The sequence below is a fragment of the Calliphora vicina genome, chromosome 3 (assembly GCF_958450345.1).
Source record: "Calliphora vicina chromosome 3, idCalVici1.1, whole genome shotgun sequence".
Taxonomy (NCBI): Eukaryota; Metazoa; Arthropoda; class Insecta; order Diptera; family Calliphoridae; genus Calliphora; species Calliphora vicina.
This window is the reverse complement of record NC_088782.1, coordinates 92,896,562-92,918,655: the sequence shown is the minus strand read 5'-3', so window position 1 is coordinate 92,918,655 and position 22,094 is coordinate 92,896,562. Positions and strand designations below refer to the sequence as shown.

At 28.2% G+C, this 22,094-nt stretch overlaps 1 protein-coding gene across 1 annotated transcript in view; it reads right to left on the bottom strand.

The window, feature by feature from the left end:
* Window positions 1–4,701: 4,701 nt before the first annotated feature.
* Pka-C3 (Protein kinase, cAMP-dependent, catalytic subunit 3) overlaps window positions 4,702–22,094 on the bottom strand; it is a 48,727-nt gene continuing 31,334 nt past the window's right edge. Inside the window, exons 3-8 of the mRNA XM_065505076.1 lie at window positions 17,412–17,580; window positions 15,642–15,751; window positions 15,327–15,572; window positions 15,074–15,255; window positions 10,420–10,497; window positions 4,702–5,016 (exon numbers count right to left, since the gene is read on the bottom strand). Of these exons, the coding sequence (XP_065361148.1) occupies window positions 4,891–5,016; window positions 10,420–10,497; window positions 15,074–15,255; window positions 15,327–15,572; window positions 15,642–15,751; window positions 17,412–17,580 (911 nt within the window). The 3' untranslated portion in view covers window positions 4,702–4,890. The remainder of the gene's footprint in view (window positions 5,017–10,419; window positions 10,498–15,073; window positions 15,256–15,326; window positions 15,573–15,641; window positions 15,752–17,411; window positions 17,581–22,094) is intronic.

Sequence of the window (22,094 nt, the reverse complement as noted above, 5' to 3'; positions counted from 1 at the left end):
CGGAGAATTGAAGCAGTAATTATGTTACCTATTTCTTCCGAAACGGCTTGTGAAGATAGAAATGGCTCCTTCTTCACCAGAAGAGCTATTCGTGGTTGCGGTTGTTTCGCGAGGTCTACCACGTGTTTCTTTTGATGGCTTCCACTTGATCAGGTTTCTGACAAAATGATGAGACCTTCCAAGCAATTCCGCAATAAAATCAAGTGTTTTTCCTTAGTCGCGTAATTATTTCACTATTCGCCTTTCTTCAGGAGTGCAATGTACATTATGACTAGGGTTGCCAGATAACAAAAGTCAAGTTTTTTTAAAAAATAACTGGACAATTTAAAAATGCACTTATAGTTCAAAAGAGTTAAATTTAAGTTAAGTTTTTTTACAAAAATAAAAAAATAAACAAACGTGAAATTCAGTCCTACATACATATTTTCACATAAAATCCAAAACAAGGTATCATCAAAAAATTCGAAATTGATTACGTTTCAATACAATATAAATTTTAAACTTTTAATTTCAAAAATAACCAAAATTCAAACAACGCACAGTGTTATGATAAAAAAAAGAGTTAAATAAATCTGTAACTTCTAAACCCTTAGTCCGATTTAAATGATTTGACATGCGCAAAGAAGAAGTGTCGTCGAGTTTAAGTTTTGAATTTTGACCGCATGGTCCCACAAGGGGGTGCGGCCAGGGTTCCCCAAAGCAGGACACCTCGGGTATGTTCAATTTTTAAAACGATCCTTTTTCTTTGGCTGTGTTCCGATTTTAAAACCATTACATATGTATATAGAATCTCCTCGAGCACTACAAAAAACCTTGTCGTTGCTATTAATTATCTCTTATAACTTAGGAGATATTCGCTTTTGACAATTCAATTTTTAACATTTTTATCCACCCTACTCCAGTTTTTTGATAACAGCGGGTCCAAATATTTCCTGATTTTCATATTAAATAAAAATGTAATACAAACCGGTTAACCGGTTTTTTTGAAGACAAAAACCGAAACCGTTTTACCGTTTTTTTTTTAAAGACAATAATCAAAACCGTTTTTTTTCAAAAACAAGCTTTTTCGGTTAAACCGGAAACCGTTTTTTCAGATTTTCCGGTTTTTTGGATACTCTAACGTGGTCCCCTCGGTATCAACAATTTTAAAATTTGTTTTCATTTAAAATATTTAATGTAAAGTTAGCTTTTAAAAAGTATAAATTCATAATATACCTTCTTAGAAGTTTTTAGATAACTTAAAAAGAAAAAAGTACTTTTTTCCCAAAAACTAGCGAAAAATCGCCTTTTTAATTTTTTTTAAATTCAAATTCATGTAACTTTGGACTCAGTCATGATTTTTAAACAATTCTATCTTTATTGAATATATATAAATTTGTTTTTAGTTTAAAAGAAAAATGGAGAAAATCGGGAAATATTTGTAACCGCGGTCATCAAAAAACTGGTAGGCCCATGAGGTCCAAATTTTAAACTTAAACTCGAGCGATGGACAAATTTAGTTATTTAAATATTAAAGAAGGCCTTAGAAAATCTATGAGTTATTTTGGAGAAAAAAATTCGCCAGCATAAAATAACTAATAACAAGAATGGTGGAGTATTGGAGCAGAAATTACAGAAAAACTGGCTTAATCGATGAAAAATTACTGGAGGGACGTAATTGTCGCTTAAGGACACCAGATTCAATATTAAGGACATCATACATCTTCATAATATGCATTTTATAAATAAATATGTAAATTTATTTATAGGGTAAGGACAATTTTTTGAGTTAATATTTTGAACTATTTTTAATTTTATTATAAAAATAAATGTGAACCTTTTTCTTATTTTACTATTAATTGGCAATTTTTATAATCACTTATTGGACTTTTAAAGAACATTTGCTTTATTCGAATCGGGTAAGTATTTTTCGAATTATAATCAAATATATTTTCAGTGTATACCAGAGATGTGCATGAATACCATTCAAATGACATATTTATTATTTTGCAAAAGTGAATACTGAGTTATCACTATACATAAATTAAACGAATACTGTCATTGCATGATTCACTGCAGCAAGTGTTTTGTTACAAAATGCATGTAATTGCTTGCATATTCTGTAAACTCTTACCATTCACAAAAGCAGCGAATCAATATGAGTGTTTTGAATATACGCAGAGTTTTTTGAGTAAAAATACACTTTCCTATATGAGTATGTTTGAATTAATTTAAGACTGTATTTAGAAGGATTTTTCTTGCATATTTAAATTTTTTCAATATTTTTTTATTATTTCGCAGTTCATTGTATCAAAATAAGACGAAATTTAGTTCATGAACCACGCGCGAAAATTTATTTAAAACAAATTAATGCGCTGATTTTGTCTTATGCATTCAACTTATCATCGAGCTTTTATGAATCATTTGAATGCTTTGCATACAAATCAAAGCACAGTAATCATTTTTGAGTTGTTATTGTTAACTCCATTTAAAAAATGATTGTATAAATGGCAATAAATTGTGAAAGTGCAAGCACTGCAAGCAATATAATTTGCACATATTGATGATTGAAAACACAATAAATGCAGTGATTTCATTCATATAGAAAAAAATCGAATCAACTCATGTACATCTCTGGTGTATATACAGAAAGAATTTTCAACATATTGTTACGAAATTGCTTATTAATTTGAACTTTGGTGTGTAACGGCTGCGTGCAATATTAGGCGAGTTTATCAACATTTCAATCAGTAGACACATATACTTATAAGCAGAGATCGAAAATAACTCGTCCATATACCAAAAAATCCAAATTGTGATTTATATTTTTGTGATAAAAATAAATCACTGAAAATAACAGTTATAAAATGATTTTTATTTAAATGGTTTGGTATGACCTTTATTCGTTTTTGTTGTTTTTTAATGGTTTGATGTGAGATAAACAATTCATTTGTTCTTGTTCTTAATAACTGTTACTTTCTCTTTTATTTACATACAATAACATATTATTAGTAATTTTTAACAAATTATGGAAATAATATGCGACATTCAAATAGAATCAATCAGTCTTAAAATGATTAAAAATAAAAAAACATCATAAGAATTCGTTGTTTTCTTAATATTTTGTTACATATCAATTATTTCTAACAAATCTTTTGGGGATTGAATTTAACAAACTTTCGCATGTAGATCGGGAAATTGCATACCATATTTTCTGCCAAAGTTCTTCCTTGTTTTTCAATTTTTCAGGTCCGAGTTTGTCTTTTACTATTTTCTATAGGATTTAAGTCTGGTTATTGAGACGGCCATTCCATAACATGAATTTTGTTATATAAAAACCATTTTTTGGCAAGACCTGACGTGTGCTTTGGGTCATTATCTTGCTGGAAGAGACATTTATAACATTCTCCAAAATATTTATCCATATTTTCTTTAATCCAATAAATTGGACCAACGCAATACCAAGAAAAGCATCCCCATATAATAATATTTCCCCAACCATGTTTAAACGTTTTTGGTTTTTGCCATTTTTTGGACGTCTAACCCATGTCTTATCATCACTACCAATTAAATTAATGGTCGTTTCGTCCGTCCACAACACATTTTGCCACTTTTTTATATTTTCTGGCCCACATCAATCCTGGTTTTAAATGAAATATTGGTAGCGATTCTATTTTAATGTCCGTCACTGTATATAAGAAAAAATTATTTTTAAATGGCTGCGAATGAGAATTTACTATTGAAATGAAAGTGAACCCGTTATTTTCGCTCTCTGCTTATAAGCAATGTTGATAATACGTTGTTATTAAAATTTCGTCAATAATGGAGCAAGTGAATTGAAGAGGTAAAAAAGTAAGAAACTATAGTCGGTCAATGCCGACTAACAGGTTTCTTTTAAAATTTATATGGGAGCTATCACTAATTATGGACCAATCACCAACAAATTAATGGATATATCTTCTGTATAATTGAAATTTATTTGTACTGAATTTTATTTTATCAGCTTATATAAAAAGTATTTGTTTTGAATTTGGTTTGGATATGTATATAATTAAGATATTTATGGGAGCTTAACTATTTTCAAATAGGGCAGTTGTATGGGTGCTAAGAGAAATAATGGACACATTATAAGCAAATTACATAGGCTTTGTCCTTAGAATAATAGAAAAGTTTCTGACAAATTTTATAGAATTATCTTTGAAATTGCGATCTGTAGTTTGATTACAAGGTTTAATTGGACTGGCGGAAGGACATCGCTTAATCGACTCAGAAAGTGATCCTGAGCAGATTGGTGTTGTCGCATAAACACGTGTTATGTCGCATAAACACCTTTAAAACTACAAAATAGGTCAATATTTCGGTTAACCGGATCTGATCAATAAAGAACGTTATTTCATCACCATTGGTTTTTAAGTTTAATATTTTAAGTGTTAGATTTTCCACACAACTACACCTATGAAAATTTGCTATCTACTTAGAGACATCATAACAACAAACTTAAATAAAACCCGAAAAATGCTGTCTATTTAATTTTTGACTTGGACCATTTGCCATAAAACTCATTTTGACCTAACTCGAGTTGGCAAGTTTTTAACGGTTTAAACAGTCTCTCGACCGGCGGTTATATTTACACGTTTAAAAGAAATGGTAAATAAATATTGTGAATACGATTTTAAAAATTGTATTTCAATCTTTTAAGAATTTACTTTAAAAACAACTGCATATTTTTAATAAATATTTATTGAATATAGCATCTTTGTTTATAATGTTATATAATTTGGTTTTATATTTTTTTATTGTTTTTTTTTTCATTCTACCTTTTTTTTCTTCAAATTTATCATAAATACAGACTTATATAATTAAAATTAATAAATAAATAAATAAATTAATGCAAATTAATAATTAGACTAATTAAAAATCTTTAAATAATTGTAAATCACTTTGGTCTACTGCCCGGGCGGGTTTCCAATCACTTTCGGGATAATCATCGAAATTGCTGGTGTCGCCATCATATTGCACCTCGGGAATAATGGGTGGCTGTGGGCGAAACATAAAAAACTTATTATTAATAAACCTCAAATAAATAAACAATTGTATGTATGTAGCATTATTAATAGAATAGTTAATACCATAAATTTATAATTTTTTTTCAACATAAACAATTAAAGCTGAAATATTATTTCTACGATATTTGATTCTAAACCTTAATATAACTGAATAAAGATCAGGATAGAGCTAGTGAAGACTCATAATTCCTTTGTTTTGATATGTTTAAATAAAATTATGTCTGATACGAAGAAGGAATTAATTATGCAGATAACAGATAATTCTAACGAATCAAATGCTATTACCGAAATCATTTATTGTGTTTTTTTTGCGAGTTTTTGGGGAATTTACAAACACGATTGGGAAGCACTGTCATATATGTAAATAAATAGTGTATTTGAAAAAATTAGCTTATAAAAATGTTTTGCTGCTTTGAACGATTAAAATAAAATCCTATAAAAATATTGTAAATTAATTTTTCTACATTAAAATGAAATTAATTGCCCGTTTGAAAATGTTCATAAAAAATATTTATAGAATCTTGATGCATGAAATGATTCTGTGTCAAATTATTACAATTTATGTTTAGTTTATAGCGAATTTGAAATCCTCTTCATTAACGTTAGAATCAATAGTATTAAATGAATTTATTTGTTTTAATAACGCCAATTAAATCAATGTTTGTGAAAGATTCCAGCGAATTCAAGACTTATATTTTTGAATGAAACAAAGTAAAAATTTTAAAGGATTTGAGTGCAATTATTCAGTTATGTCAAAATATTAAATTGTAAATTTAGACATACATATTATTGTCACCAGATTAGAGTTATTTCGTTATCTGTTATTCAGAATGCAAAATTCACAAAGTCTGAATAATTGTCGGAATATTTAAAATAAATTAATAAACAACAAGTAAGAGAGCTATATTCGGCGCTGCCGAATCTTATATACCCTTCACCAAATTATACTTCCAAATAAAAATTTTAAATATTTTTAGGAAAACAAAATTTATTTTTTTTTAAATTTTTTGGAGAAAATTTTTTTTCGAATTGCTATTTTTCAAATTTTTTTTTAAATTAAAAAAAAAATTAAATTTTTTTTGGTTTTTCAATTTCTTTTTTTTTTAAATATTTTTTCCGAGTTTGACCTATTTATTTATTTATTTATTTATTTAATTTAGTCTATGGATATTATCCTTACAGACTGAGTGTTAAATTAAATTGTACAATGTATTCTTAATGTAAAGATTGTTAGTTATTTAAATTGATAATAATATTTCGTTTTACAACATCAACATTTAAAGTGAAATCTATAAAGTTAAACATTTCGTTAAAACTACAACATAATTTCCTAAACGGATCTGCCATTTCGTAGTTTGTTCGAAAAGTTTTAACATAAAGTGGGTTATTAAATCGTAATGAGCGTTGAGGAACATTTAATGATATCTTACTTAAAAGAAAATCGGACAAAACATTTCCATTTAAAAGATTTACAAGAAATGAAACGTTAAGCATAATTCTTCGGCTTTTTAATGTTGGCAGTCGAATCAAAGTAAGTCGTGAAGAATATGATGGAAGCGAAGAATATCCTCGATATACATCTCTTAAACAAAATAGCAAAAATTGTTTCTGGACAGATTCGATACGATCAATGTAAACATTATAGTAGGGGTCCCACACAATTGATCCATACTCTAAAATCGGTCTTACAAGTGATGTAAATAATGTTTTAGTGATGAAGGGATCATTAAATTCCTTTGCCCATCGTTTGATAAAAGCTAAGATTCCTCGAGCTTTGTTAACAGCCATCGTAATATGTTGTATGAAGTTTAATTTTCCATCTAACAAAATACCAAGATCCATAATTGCTTTTACCGATTCTAGTTTATAACCACCGATGTAGTAGTGATCAAAAACATCACACCTTCTCGAAAAAGTCATGTGCTTGCATTTTTTCAGGTTTAGTTCCATTAAATTATGGCTGCACCAATTATAAAAGTTATCCAAATCCTTCTGAAGGTAAATATGATCTGGTGAATGTTTGAGGCTTAAAAATATTTTAACATCATCTGCGAACATCAGTACATTCGAATAGTTTATTGCTTCAGGCAAATCGTTGATGAAAAGCAAAAATAAAATAGGGCCGAGATGACTTCCCTGCGGAACACCGGATTTTACCAAAATATTTTTCGAAATTGTAGAATTGAATTTTACGGACTGTGTTCTGCATAAAAGATATGACTTTAACCAGCTTAAATAAGTATTGTTGAAACCCATTGTATCCAATTTTTTTAACAGAAGTTTGTGATTAACTTTGTCAAAGGCTTTACTGAAATCCGTATATATGACGTCAGTATGTTGACCAATAGTAAATCCTTCATTAACCAAAGTTGTTAATTGTAGAATGTTAGTCATAGCTGAAGATCCTTTGCGAAAACCGTGTTGACAAGTCGTTAGTAAGGGAGATACTTGATGAACGAGAGAGTCAGTAATACATTTTTCAAAAAGTTTTGGAATAGCGCTTAGTTTAGCTATGCCTCTATAATTTATTATATTTGATTTATTTCCAGATTTGAATAAAGGAATGAGGAACGATTCTTTCCAAATTTTAGGGAAGTAACCACATTTTAATGATGTATTAAATATAATTGATAAAGGTGTTGCAATAGCTGGAGAACAATTTTTCAAAACACAACTTGGTATGCCATCTGGTCCACACGACAATGAGGATTTGAAGCATTTTAAACATTTTATAATGTGTGTAGTGTCGAGTAATGGGAATGATATCATTTGAATGGGGTGAACATTAAATGGATAGATTTCATCATCATCATATTCGGCATTAGAGTAAGTAGATGCAAAAAATTCAGCGAATAAGTTGGTAATTTCCGATTCATCACTTGACTCTGTACTTAAATATTTCATAACTTTCGGGGTGCCACAAATCTTCCTTTTTGTGTTAACAAAAGTAAAGAACGACCTCGGATTGTGTTTAAAATTACGTTTCATTTTGATTAAGTAGTTTTTATACAGTTTAGCATTTAACAAATTGTATTCAGCACGAAGAACAGAATATTTTCTATAATCGAGTGCGTGGCCAGATATTTTGTATTTTTTGTAATGCTTATTTTTTGAATTTTTTAAGGAAGAAAGTAGTTGGGAGTTCCAGGGTGGACCAGTCTGAGAACGTGGTAAACGTTTTGGAATACATTCATCCATATATTGGTACATGGTTTCATAAAAAATTTTAATCATTTTGTCGACAGAATGAGGCGTACCATTTGGGATGGTTAACAGTTGAAGCCAATTAGTATTATATAAAAGGTTATTAAAGTCAGTATAGTTCGTACGTTGGAAGCAAAACATTTTTTCCTTTTTTATAAAATTTTTAACGCAATAAAAACCTTGAATATTACAGCTTATTTCAATTGTGGGGTGGTAACGATCTTCCGGCAGAGTAACTGGATCAACACGATTTACTGTACATTCATTAGGTACATTTACAAATACCAGATCAAGCAATTTTCCAAAAATGTTGTATGATCCGTTGATTTGGTGTAGACATAAATTTGAAATCTCACTAAATACATCGTCGCCATTTCCATCAGATCTTATGGGTATATAATTGTTATTCTCATTGAAGAATTGCCAGGTAATTTGAGGTAAATTAAAGTCACCAAGAACAAAAATGAGATCATCAGGATTTGTTTTTAAAGAGACAATTTTAATTGAAGCAATGTGTTGTTGATAAATTAATAAATCCAACTTACTATAGTCTTGTATACGTCGTTGCAAAGGTCTTTGAAATATCTATCATTAGATATCCATATTGCCTATATTAATGACTTAGTAATCCAGATATATGTATGTCAAAAATAGGTAAAAAATGGAGGTTGTCCTGATTTTTTCCTCATATCTCAGCCATTTGTGGACCGATTTTGATGATTTTAAATAGGAAACTTTTCGAAAGCATGTCTGACAGAATTATTGAAGATTTGGATCCCGAAGATATCTGAGGTCTTCAGAAAATTGATTTCAACAAACAGACGGACAGACGGACATGGCTTAATACTTTATAGGGTCGGAAAATTATATTGTGGAAATTACAAACGGAATGATAAACTATAAAAATTCAAATAAAAGTTTACTATTTATAGTACATATGTGTGCATATGTTAAAATTAGAAGGATCATTAAATATTTTCTAAAATAATGTTACATCTGCCAAACAAATATGTAATGTAAATACAATAAATAATAATCTGAATATAAACAAAATGAATGATTATAATTATTCGATTTTTAAATAATTCGTTAACAGGCAAATCTAGTAATGCCATAGAAACGAATTGTTGCCTCAAATACATTACAAATAAAAACAGATTTGCAAATATGGATCGATGGATGGTGTTTGCACACCCGTACTTATGTACACATAAATATAAATATCTTAAGAATAATTATTTGATTAATTGCAGCAAATGTTAAAGATCCCATTATATTTGAATAATAAAAATAGCATTAAACAATAATTCAAACAACAAGCGGTAATATTTTTGATGCAAATGTTGCTGCCGATGAGATTGTGATGCTGATTGCAATCAAAACTATACAATTGCAACTACAAAACACATTTTACCTTAAGTTGTTTATGAACGTATTTCTATCCCGATCTCTAACTCGTTAACAAATTAAATTGTTTTCAAATAATTTATGACCATAATCAAAATGTGAATTTGTTTATAATTCCCTGCACACTCTCACAAACCTTCATACATACAATATTTACCTACATACATACATTTGTACATACATTTATAATATGTAGCAATTTCTTTCTTGTATTTGGTGAATAATTTGAAAATATATAAAAATTTTATATTTTAGCAATATTTCATTTTGCTCATTTTTACCTAATTTCACATTTTTATTTTGTTTTCTTAAATATACACAGCAAATTTATTCTATATTTTGCACGGAGCTAACAAAAAAAAATTAATTTGCCAAAACAGCAAAAAAATAGCGTAGGTAGTTTCACGTATGAATCCAAAAATACCAAAAAAAAAAATAAATTTTATAAAATAATAACAATAATACTAATAATCAAAACAATGAAAACACGTTTCACAACTATGTAGAAGAACAAAATGTTTGAAAATACAAATTTTTTCTGCATATAATTAGAAATAATTTATTGCTGATTTTTATGCATGTTTTAAACAAATCGATTACTTTTTAATAACTTAATAATCAAAAATCAATCGTAGCGAACATTTTTTTAAATTATTGGCAAACAAAATCTCATTTTCGTTTCACTTAACGTTTTTCATTTTATCTTGTTTTGTTGTGCTAATAAATTAATTATTTTTTAAAACTTTTTTTATTTTTAACGTACCTTAAGCTTTTTGTTATAGACGTCATTCCAATTCAAATCTTTAAACCATCGATGCCTTTTAACGTCATCGGCCCCATTCTGAAAAGATATAGACACAAACGAAAACATTGAAAACTTTTAAAAGTTAATTGAACAGGAAAACATTTTCTAGCAGCAATTATCATCGTAAGAACATCTGGAACTACATTTACAGACGACGTTTTTGCTGCCAAAAACATCAACTAGATTCATGTCATATTTTAAAGTAAATATTAGTGCTATACAGCAATATTATCAGCAATTGCATGTCTACATTTACTATAAATATGTATAAATGTAGTATACATAACAAAACGAAGTGCACATTGACATAGCTAAACTAATTATCTCCTCAAATATTTAAATTCATAATTATAAAAATTGTACATTTTATTCAAACTTATAATTATTGAATGTGATGAGTAAATTTATTACAAGTTAATTTATTTATTATAAAAATATATCAATTTAATTAAGAAACTAGACTAGCAGACTAGAATAAATTTTTTGACCCGCTACTGGCGTCCACAGAAATATTTAGTTGTCCCAGATCTCTGTATTATATATTTAACTAATCATTTAAAAGAAATAGATTTACAGCCACCAAATCATTTTTTTAACAATTTATTAATTTTTGTAAGATAATGTTTACAAGAGATCTTGCTTATAGTTTCAAATATCATTTGCTTAGTGATCAAACGTGCTAAGTCCGCATTTTATGCAGAATTAAATTTGAATACAAAACGTTAGAATAAACGAATACATTGTTTGCATAAAAAATAATTACAATTATCTACTTTTCTGTTGTTGTTATACTGTGATATGCAAAGGTGCTAACTGCATTTTGTGGTATGCAAACGAGCTAAGTCCACATTTTTTTATCATCTGGACTACTGATGTCAAAAACGTTGATTCATTGTGTTTTGAGAGCAAAAATCTATTTTAGAGTAGAACAGAATTTAATTTTTTTTTTATCAAAAAAACTAAACTAAAATTTAAATTTCATTTTAGGGATTTTGGATAAAATGTTACATTCTCTAATGAAAACAATATTTAGAATTATAAAGACTTCCTTTCCTGTATAGAATATTTTATTATGATATGTTAACTAACAAAAATTTTATTACATTTAATTTATGAGGGTATTCATTTAAAAAAAGGGAAAATTACACTCTGACTTTTTTACACTTTTACACAACAAACAAAAGAAAAAAAATCCAAAAAAAGTTGTAATTACACTCTTACTTTTTTACACTTTTACACAACAAACACAAGAAAAAAAATCCAAAAAAATTGTATTTTTTTCATGTTTCATGTTTCATGTTTTTATTGTGTAAAAGTGTAAAAAAACAGAGTGTAATTTTCAGCCACAACTAGGGTTAATAATCGGGAAAAATTTACCGGGAATATTTTTGTAGAAACTCCCGAGAAAAATTTGTTACAGTCTTAAAGTTACAGTATTATATCTGCACATATAAATCAGATTCGTTGTGATTTGTTGCCAATCGAATGACTCGAAAATAAGTTGACACTGAAGATAATTTAGACAAATATTTGACGAAATAGACGCAATCACAAAACAAAATATATTTTATTTCATTTCTTTTATTTTCTCGAATGTCCAAATACAATATAGACTAATTACACTAGTTTACAAATCAAACATTTTTGTTTGCTAATGGAATGACACTTACATATATTTGTGAGAAGAGCTAGAGGACGCTAGCTAATTGACCATTTTTTGTTTCCCACCAATACGTCAACACTCTGGCGAAGCTACTAGATACTTTCAGAGTTGCATTTTTTTGACAAATTCCAAAAAAAAAATTAACGGGAAAAAATAAATACTGTTTAAAAGTACATCTTTTCTTGTAGATAAACGTTAATAAATCGCTATTAAATACAAAACTCTAAAGTAGAAACTATTTGAAAATGTCTTGTATAAAGTGTAAAATAAACCAAGACCATTTTTGTTTTATTTGCGGAAAAATTATTCAGTTAAATCGAGGTTTTCCTATAACACAAACACTGCAAAATGCTTATTTACATTATTTTGGATTCCACGTGTCAAATCAGGATAAAAAGTGGGTCCCACATTCGATTTGCACAAATTGTAGTGAATATATTCCAGGTAAAATGAACATTAAAAATGTCAGTTTGGTTAACCCACAAAAAATAGTTTTGCCGCCACTCCACATTAAATGAGGTTTAATGAAAAATTTCGTAAAAGCTTTAGATAAGACAAAACCAGCATTTCAATATTTATGCAGCGTGCTCCCGAGTCTTTCTGAGGCTAAATTAAGAATGTTTGGGGAATAAGAAAAGTCAAAATTACAGAGATATTGTTGCGAATTTATTACATAATTTTGAACTGATGGGTGTAAATATGTCCCTCAAAATTCACTTTTTATATTCTCATGTGGATTTTTCAACGGAAAACCTCGTTTATTTTGAACAATTTTGAAATACTTGGGAAGTGATGCTATTTTTCTCACCTCAAAAATCCTGAATTACGGTTTTTCGTAACTTTATGCACTTATAAGACAGTAACTTAGTTGAATATAAACTGATTTTAGGATTCTTTGCGGATTTAGATACAAGAAACTCAGGCATTTCGAACGGTTTATGTATATAGTCATAGGGTAACATAGAGACGCGACGTAATTGTCAAATACCTAAGTCTGTTGTCAAAAACCTAACTCTTGCAACAACAAAATACATGCTAGTCAATGTATCAGAAATATTATTTGTTGTATTTTTGTTTGACAAATCGGAGTGTCTCGCCTCTATGTATAATTCTCTATGTATGTAGTATTAACCCCAGTGGGGTTCTCTTGAATTACGGGTACAAAACCACACAGATTTTTCAAGGTTACTTTAACCCTCTAATGCTTAATCATGCCTCAAGGCACTCATCGCAATATGTAAATATAACTGATATTACATTTCAAAAACTTTGAAAACTTTTTAAAATAATTTAAGTGCGCTTACATGAGTTTTTGAAATGCAAAAACAGTTACATTGGCATTTTTGCGATGAGTGCCTCGTGTGTGCTTGGGCATTAGAGGGCTAAAGTAACCTTGAAAATCTTTGTGGTTTTGTAATTCAAGAGCACATCTGTGGATTGAATGGAGCCAAAATAAGCTGTAAAGATTCTCAATTAAAACGAACGTTGTAGGCTCCATTTCCACAATAAGATTTAGAGAAAATGTATAGAAAGTGGTCAAGATTTTCCAGAAAAGAAAACGATAAACTACTACATTTAAACAGATTTGTGAAGATTGCATCGCTATTAATGTAACTAAAGTATTTTTATGTCACCTACACTAGCGGAGTTCAGTATTAAGTGCGAATGGTATTGCATCATTGCAAATGCAAAATTGTAAATGTTTTTGTGTGTATTTTGTTATTGGATTACGGTAAAATTTTGCATTTGCAATGATGCTAGACCATTCGCACTTAACAGTGAACCGCTACTGTAATTTCGATATACAAATTGTATGCAACACTTGAAAATACAATTTTCGTATGGTTGCCACACAAATCAACTAATGAGTTTGTAAAAATAGAAAAAAAATAATAAAAACCAAAAATCATTCGTCTTGTTTTTTGTTTGCTTTCATGTATATTTAAATTTGAATTCAAAATTTTAATAGCAATTAAGAATTTTGTTATTTTGTTTTTTTTTTTGCCATTAATTTCAAAGACATGAAATAAGTCTTGTATGGCCTGTATCCATATGAGCAAAAAACAACGAAAAAATAAAGAGGAAAACTTTTCGATTCTTCTCATCGTATGTTTGTGTCCATTTGGCGTTGATATTTCATATTTTATTTAATTTTATTTAAATTTCAAATACGTATGTATGTTTGTATTTGTGTATCCCATCCCGTACGTATGTTTTCTGGGTCTGTTTATTTTCTTTGCAAAACCGCCATTCAAATGGGAAAATGTATCTGATAAAAACATTTTCCGATTGCACACGTTCTTAAATCATGTTTACAACCATTTCAAGACTGTGTGTGCTGTGAACACAATTCAATTTCAAAATATTAGTAGAGATTTACTACATTTGTGTACAATTCAAATGTACATATTTTCATTTTAATATTTTAATATTTTACGCAATTTGTATTTTTGCTACTATTTGTAAATTGGTTCCAAATATGTATGATTAAGTTATTTTTAGAAATTATATTTGAAAATGATTTAATATTTAATTTAGTGTTAATGATTTAATTATGATTTTTTGTTTGTGATAATGTCATAAAATTTATTGCCATTTATTTTATGTTTAACTAAGATTTATGATAATCAGACAAATTTTATACATCGTTTCATGTATTTGTCATCACAGCTGATGACATTGGGAAATTAATAGCGCGATGACACTCATATTTTTTATATTTAACATCCGAAATATTATTTATTTGCAGACATAAGCTGGTATTTATAATCTGACTGAATTTCTAAAACCATATTGGAAACAATAAAAGTATTTACGAGTAGTAGATACAGTTGCATGCTATTCTGAAATGTCGGTATTATCATTCAATTTAATATTACGAATCGAAAAAAATCAAAAAATTTAGTATAATTTTTATAACTAAATATTTAAGATTTCTTTAGAACTCACCTTCATATTGCCCAACCGTTTTGTACGATCATTCGTTAACAATTTCTTAACTAAGTCTTTGGCAATGGGATCCATATGGCGGGGCCATTCAATTTTGCCACCTAAGATCTTTTCATAAATACCAAATGGATTTTCATCATAGAATGGTGGATAACCAACAAGCATCTCATAAATGAGGATACCTAAATAAAACCAAATAATAATTTTATATTAATAAAAGTCCAGCCATAATTTAAAAATTAAAAATTTGTACCTAAAGCCCACCAGTCCACCGCTCTGTTGTGACCCTTGGATTGTATGATTTCAGGTGCTAAATATTCAGGTGTTCCGCACAGAGTCCAGGTACGATCTCTTAATTTTTTGGCAAAGCCAAAATCTGTTATTTTTAAATGGCCATCACGATTGATCAATAAATTTTCAGGTTTCAAATCTCTGTACACGATCTGCAGAGAGTGTAAATATTCTAAAGCCAAAACAATTTCGGCAGCATAAAAATTTGCTAAAATTAAAATAAATTTCAATAAAATATTAATTCTAAAATTTGGAAAAATAATGTAATGTAACTTACATTGTGGCCTACTAAATCTACCAGCATTTCTTAAATATGTGAACAATTCACCACCACAGACATATTCGAAGATCATGTATAAACAGCAATCATCTTTTGTTGACCATTCTCTGAAAGAAATACAAATGTTTCCTTATGAAATGATTATATTTTAGTTAATAAACAATAAGTACATCCTAAAAAAATTTATGTTTTTCGGTTATGGAATTATAGCTATGTTCAATAACTAAAAGTTGTTACTAGTTAGTAACAATTGTTACTGGAAAAGCGTTCATTAACTCAAAAACTTGCAAGTAGAGAAAAAATCAAGAGCGTATAAGTTTTACAGAGTGTTCTCTCGTTGCAAACTATTACAAGTTCTATTTTGAACTCGTAATAGTTAGCAGCTTATATTTCATATGTTTTGTTTTATTCTTTATTTATTTAAAATTTTATTTTTGTCAAATGTCAAAACAAAAGAATTTTCAATAAAATTGAAGAAAATGTGGGTATTGATACATTTTAAAAGGAATAAAATAAGAAAGTTGTGTGTATAAAACAATTGTTACTGGAAAAGCGTTCATTTACTTTTTACTATTTTTGAGAATTTAAGAGAGTAATTTTGTAAATTTTGATTTTATTCTCTCGTTGCAAGTATTTACTGGGAAAGTAAATGAACAGACCTTATATTGGAACTGTACTGACGCACATGTAACAGGAGGGTAAATTACAGACGCAACTATCACAGATGAATGAGCTTATGAGATTGTTAGGTGACTGTATTGGAAAAACTAGTGCCCAATTTAATTTGGAATAAAAAAATATTAAAAAATGTCGATTAATCGAATACTCGAATACATTTATTTTCAAGTTTAAAAAATATATATAACCAAATATTTGGAGGAAAATATCTCAAAGAAATCAGAAAAAACTGTCAAGCGAGGCACCCGGTGGGTTAAACTACACGCAGAGAAACTATCATGGTTGTGGTAACCATAAACTATGATAACATTTATTATTGTTGTCCAAAACATATTATGATCATTATTAGTATCATTAAATATCATAATATGTTTTTCCAAAGTAATCATATTATTTTTAAAATTTATTTTTAAAATACAAAATTTTATTTTAGTAAGTGTTAGTTTTAAGGTATTAAATTCCAAATTAAAATATTATTGATAAACTGAAATTTATTGTCATTCGCTCTAGGAAAGTTTAAGATATTATACAAATAAAACTATAGAGCGAATGGGAATTAAAGACACTCAAAATTTGATTGTAAAAATTAACAAACACCAACACTCAGAAATGGTGGGAGAAAAGACTATTAAAAGTAAACATATTTTGTTTGCATCTTAAACATATTATGACTACGCATATAGTAACTGAATATTTAATGGTTGTACAAAATAATAATATGTTTACCTATTTATCATTATTTAGTTGTCCGAAAACCATATTCATATTTATAATTGCGATGAAAATAAAAACGTTTACAGTAACTAAAATTTGGTTGAAATTAAATTAATTGTAATTCGGGTACACTGAATTCAGTGGTACCGTTTTTTTTAGGTTAGCTCGTATTTTCGAGATGTACAGTTATATCGAAAATGGAGGAGGTTGCAAGACTTCATATACTTAATTAAAATGTTGTAAATTATTATTATTGATTGTTTAATAAATAAATAAAATTTTAGCAAAAACTGAAAAAAGCATGTTTCCTCTCATAAATAGAAATCAATTTGTTTGAAGCAAAACAAACCATTTTATTATTAAATTAATACTTACAAACTAATCACAAAAGGATGTCTAATTTCACGCAATATGTTGCGTTCATTCTTCACATGTTCAACTTGTTTTAGGCGAATTACATCAGCCATCGCCAAAAGTTTCATGGCACAATATTTCTCTGACACACGATCACGACACAGGCACACTCGTCCAAATGTTCCAGTTCCTAAAAATATCCAAATGAATAAAAAAACAAAACAATGTTTTTAGCAAAAAAAATTAAATACAATAATAAATAATGTTTTTTTAAATATTAAATACTTTTAAATGAGTATACGAATAAACAATCGCAATAAACATGTATACTGTCGCTCGCGGTTATAACTAACTATTCTAAAGTGAACAACTTTTTATCTCAGAATTAATTTATTAAACTACGGGTCTCAGTTTTTACGAAATCAATTGAAATCGGTTCCGAAACAGGTAGATACCTGAAATATAGGTATATAAATATCCGCGCAAAATTTGGTTCAAACAAATTCCTTGAAAGAAGATAAAACAGCAAGAACATTTTGTGTAATTTGGTCAATAATTGGACATAGCTCCTAAATATATTAAAAATATTCGTATTGGGACAAAATTAAAGTCATATATGCAGAAGTCGTACTGCTTAATTTTGTAACTGTCGGTCCATAATTGGTTATAGCTTCCATATACGGCCCACTTCCGAAAATCATTTTATAGTGCATAAATCTCATTAAAATAGTTTTTAATGGGATAAGATTAAACGAGAATTAAATACATATACAAGTATTGCTCAATAAGTAAATAGCTTATACTATGTCTAACGATGTAGGCTATAATATGGTCTGGCATTACGAATTATGTTTTTATTATAAACATTATAACTAGCTGAACTTGTCGCACCCTTAGTGTTCGTTACAACCGTGTTCGACTGTATGATTATAAGTACCACAAGTACTCGTACATCAGCACGTTGATATTTCATTTAGGAATTTTAATTGGCATTTAATAGACAAATGGACGCACACTATTTATTTGAATCTAATAAACATTAGGTTTTGCGAAAATTGGGGCAACAAGCATTTGGAATATTTTTTTTCAAAATAAATAATTCTTAAAATATTCATTCTTAATAGACAAGTGTAATTCGATATTGGAATTCTGTTGTTAACATACATTTCATTTGACATATGACCTAGAAATAGTGATTGACAAATAGATACTTTAAAATTTTTCCGATTTCAAAAACTCGCGGAAAAATAAAAACTACTGTGATACACGAATTTTCTATACTGTCACATTAAAAAAAAGCTTTTTCCGAATACTAGGCCTATGTAGTTAAGTACCTCATAATAGTTTCGAATTTATTTACTTAATTCATTATACATATTTAAATATTGTACTAATAAATAAGCCTAAACAACATGCTCCATTTATAAAACCATATTCACTTAATTTGAAGAGTTTAATTAAAATTTTCAAACAATATGTACTATTATATTTATTTTAATTTCGTGGTTTTCACTTTGAGGCACGTTTATGCATTAATGAAGTTTTTCTTTTTTTTTATTAAATGTTTTTATTTAGTCATAAGAAAATTAAATAAATTTGTTTGCTCATGTTTAGGTATGTATGTATGTATTTTGTTTGCATATATATTTTCTCAACCTTGAATTTTCAATTAGGCTAATGGCTTCGATCGTGCTCACTATTATTTTTCAAGTGTAAAGTGTATATTTTAGTACTGAGATGTTGTATAAATATGTATATCTGCAATGGATTTTTGGCATGATCTGTGTGAAAAACTTTAATATATTCATACATTGTGGGTTTATTTCAGTTTCAAATTAAAAATCAAACAATCACAGTTTGCAAGAGTACAATGACAATGCAGCCGATCTGGTTTATTTGCACGTTTAAAATAGTTTTTTGACATTTATAATGCAAATTTTTCCAAAACACACGATCAAAAAATTATACTACATATTTATAAACAAACATTGGCGTATATTTATTTTTAAAGTCCTAATAAATATTTATTTTAGTGGTCATTTATGAAATGAACTATAAAAATTAAATTAATTGCAGAATTATTGTGTAATAAATTACATTAAATGTATAACATTTAGCTTAACGAGCTTAGTTCAATAAACTTTTAAAAATTTAAACAGAACAAGTTTTTAATTTTTGTTTGTTTTATAAAATTGCTCTCAAATGAACTTTTGTATTGTATGTACATAAATAGTATGAACAGTACATGGAAATTACTTATCCTAGTATGCAAAATGATTGGAAGTTGTCTCGATCACGAAATTAATCACTCTTTCTGGCTCATATATTAATCGAAATCGTATGGGCACTGCTACACTTTCAATATATATTGTGATAATTGGATCGCGATCCATTGCAATGGATCACGCAATATTAGGTTATTCTGCGATTTAGATCGCGATCCATCAATACTGCTTGCTTCACGTTCAATAAATATCGCGATACTGGATCGCGGTCAATATATATTGAACGTGTAGCAGTGCCCTATCATTATAAAAATTAGAATCAGAATAATTTCGACGCGTTATCGTTCTGCTTACATAGGACGAGAATGTGCATGTTATTCTCGTCATTATATCGAATTCTATATCGATGGTATTTTACGGGACAACTTCGAATCATTTTGCATACTGGTGTTATACTAAAAATGAAGATTGTATTGAGCATCGTAATAAATCCTTATTTTCGATTTTGATTCGAAATAAGTTCGATAAAATGTACGGACTCGAAACGTTGCGTACTGGAATCTTTCGGTTGAATCATCATTAAGAGTTTTAAATAATAGATATCCAATTTGTTTTATAACTTGTCAAACATAAAGAAAAATATGAGCAATTTGATCATGTTTTTTTTTTGAATACCCGAAATTTCAACAAATAGATATCTATCGATGTCTAGTTACTTATGGAGTAAAACTATTTGGTAATTTTTACCAGCAGATATAGATCTGAAATCTGCTGGGTATTTTATTTATTTGTAGAAGTTACGGACATACAAATCGAAAATATACCCCACAAAAAAAATCATTAATGGTGAAAATGCCTAATGAATACAGTCCATTAAAACGTTCCGAAATCCCTTATTGGCACACAGAGAAAACAGATTCGTGATAGCAACCGAATTTGTTGCCAATCGAATGATTCGGTTGCATATGTACATAGAATTTGTCAGTTCTAAGAACAGAAAGTCAGTTGATAAAGAAGAATTTCAGTTGAAGCAACCAAACTTTAGTTACCCCTTCCAAAATATTGTAGCCACAACTGTATAATTCGGTCACTAAGATAGAACCATTCGATTGGCAACAAATTCGCTTGCTATCACGAATCTGTTTTCTCTGTGCAAATGTTCGAAAGAATAAATTCTTAATTATATTTTAAAAGCGTTAATTAAAAATTTATTCAGAGGCTCAATTCCTTAATACATCAATTGTATTGAATTTATTCCCTTTCAGAATTCATTCTGTATATGATAAATTCTTTGTTGAATCATAGAATTATTATTCAGTTTGAATCTAGATTTAGAAAATGACTCTCAATTCATTTTGTCAATTATTAAATCTGGAACAAATTGAAAGAGAAACAAAACATTTTAATTAATTTTTTTCAAATAAAAGAATTTGAAGAAAGCTAAAGAATTATTGGAAACGGTTAATGGAATTGCTGTTATTTTTAATTCCTATTTAAGATTTTAGTAAATTTAGATTTACATTATTTCTTATATTCATAACAAATAACTACAATAAATGTCGATTTAATTGTTCACGTATTAAATTAGAACGAATTAACAGATTCAATATTGACAGGGTCAAAATTGTCTTCAACTAAATTCATTTGAACATGACATGAACCTTCAACTAGTTATTTTTTGGCAACTGTCCATTTATTAGTTGTTTTCTCTGTTTGTTTTTGCATTTTGCCTTATTGTACTTTGAGATAAACAAATATTAAATATATATTTTAAGTATATTCAAGAAAAGTCTAAAGTCAACGCAATTTCTATATAAAAACTATTTATTATTTAAGTAAACAGTATTTCACCATAAATACATGTGTACATTAGGATGAACCCATAATATAAAAGCAAACAATAAGTCAATCGATCGCTTCATGCTGTTTCCATATTAAAACTGATAAACAAATTGATAGACCTGAGATCAGCTAGAGTAAGGATGATACGAACGTACTTTTTTTTCATCCCACGACTCATTTAATACTTTCAAAATATTTTTAATATTTTATTTAAAAAATACAAATTTATACATTCCTATAACTTGCTGTTCGACATAAGCAAATCTGTTTATTTCGAATAATAATAATAAGTTTTCAATAGCACACGTTGTGTTCATTCTATCAAACATGTTTTCCATCAAAACTTGTGTGTATAACAGTTTTATTTATATGAAAATGTATGTATGACAGTTTTCTTTAGAACATATAAATATTTCTTCTATAGAAAATGTTGTTTACTTTGTATCAAACATTTTTGTCTATCAACAATTTTGTGTATAACTATTTTTTTCTATACAGCATCGCATGTATAACAGTTTGCATTATAATATTTTTTGTATAACAGCTTCTGTGAGTAAAGATATTTTATATCAAAAATTTAGTTTATACAATTTTGTGTTTTGTAGATGATTTACACCACAGAACTACGAATTTTAAT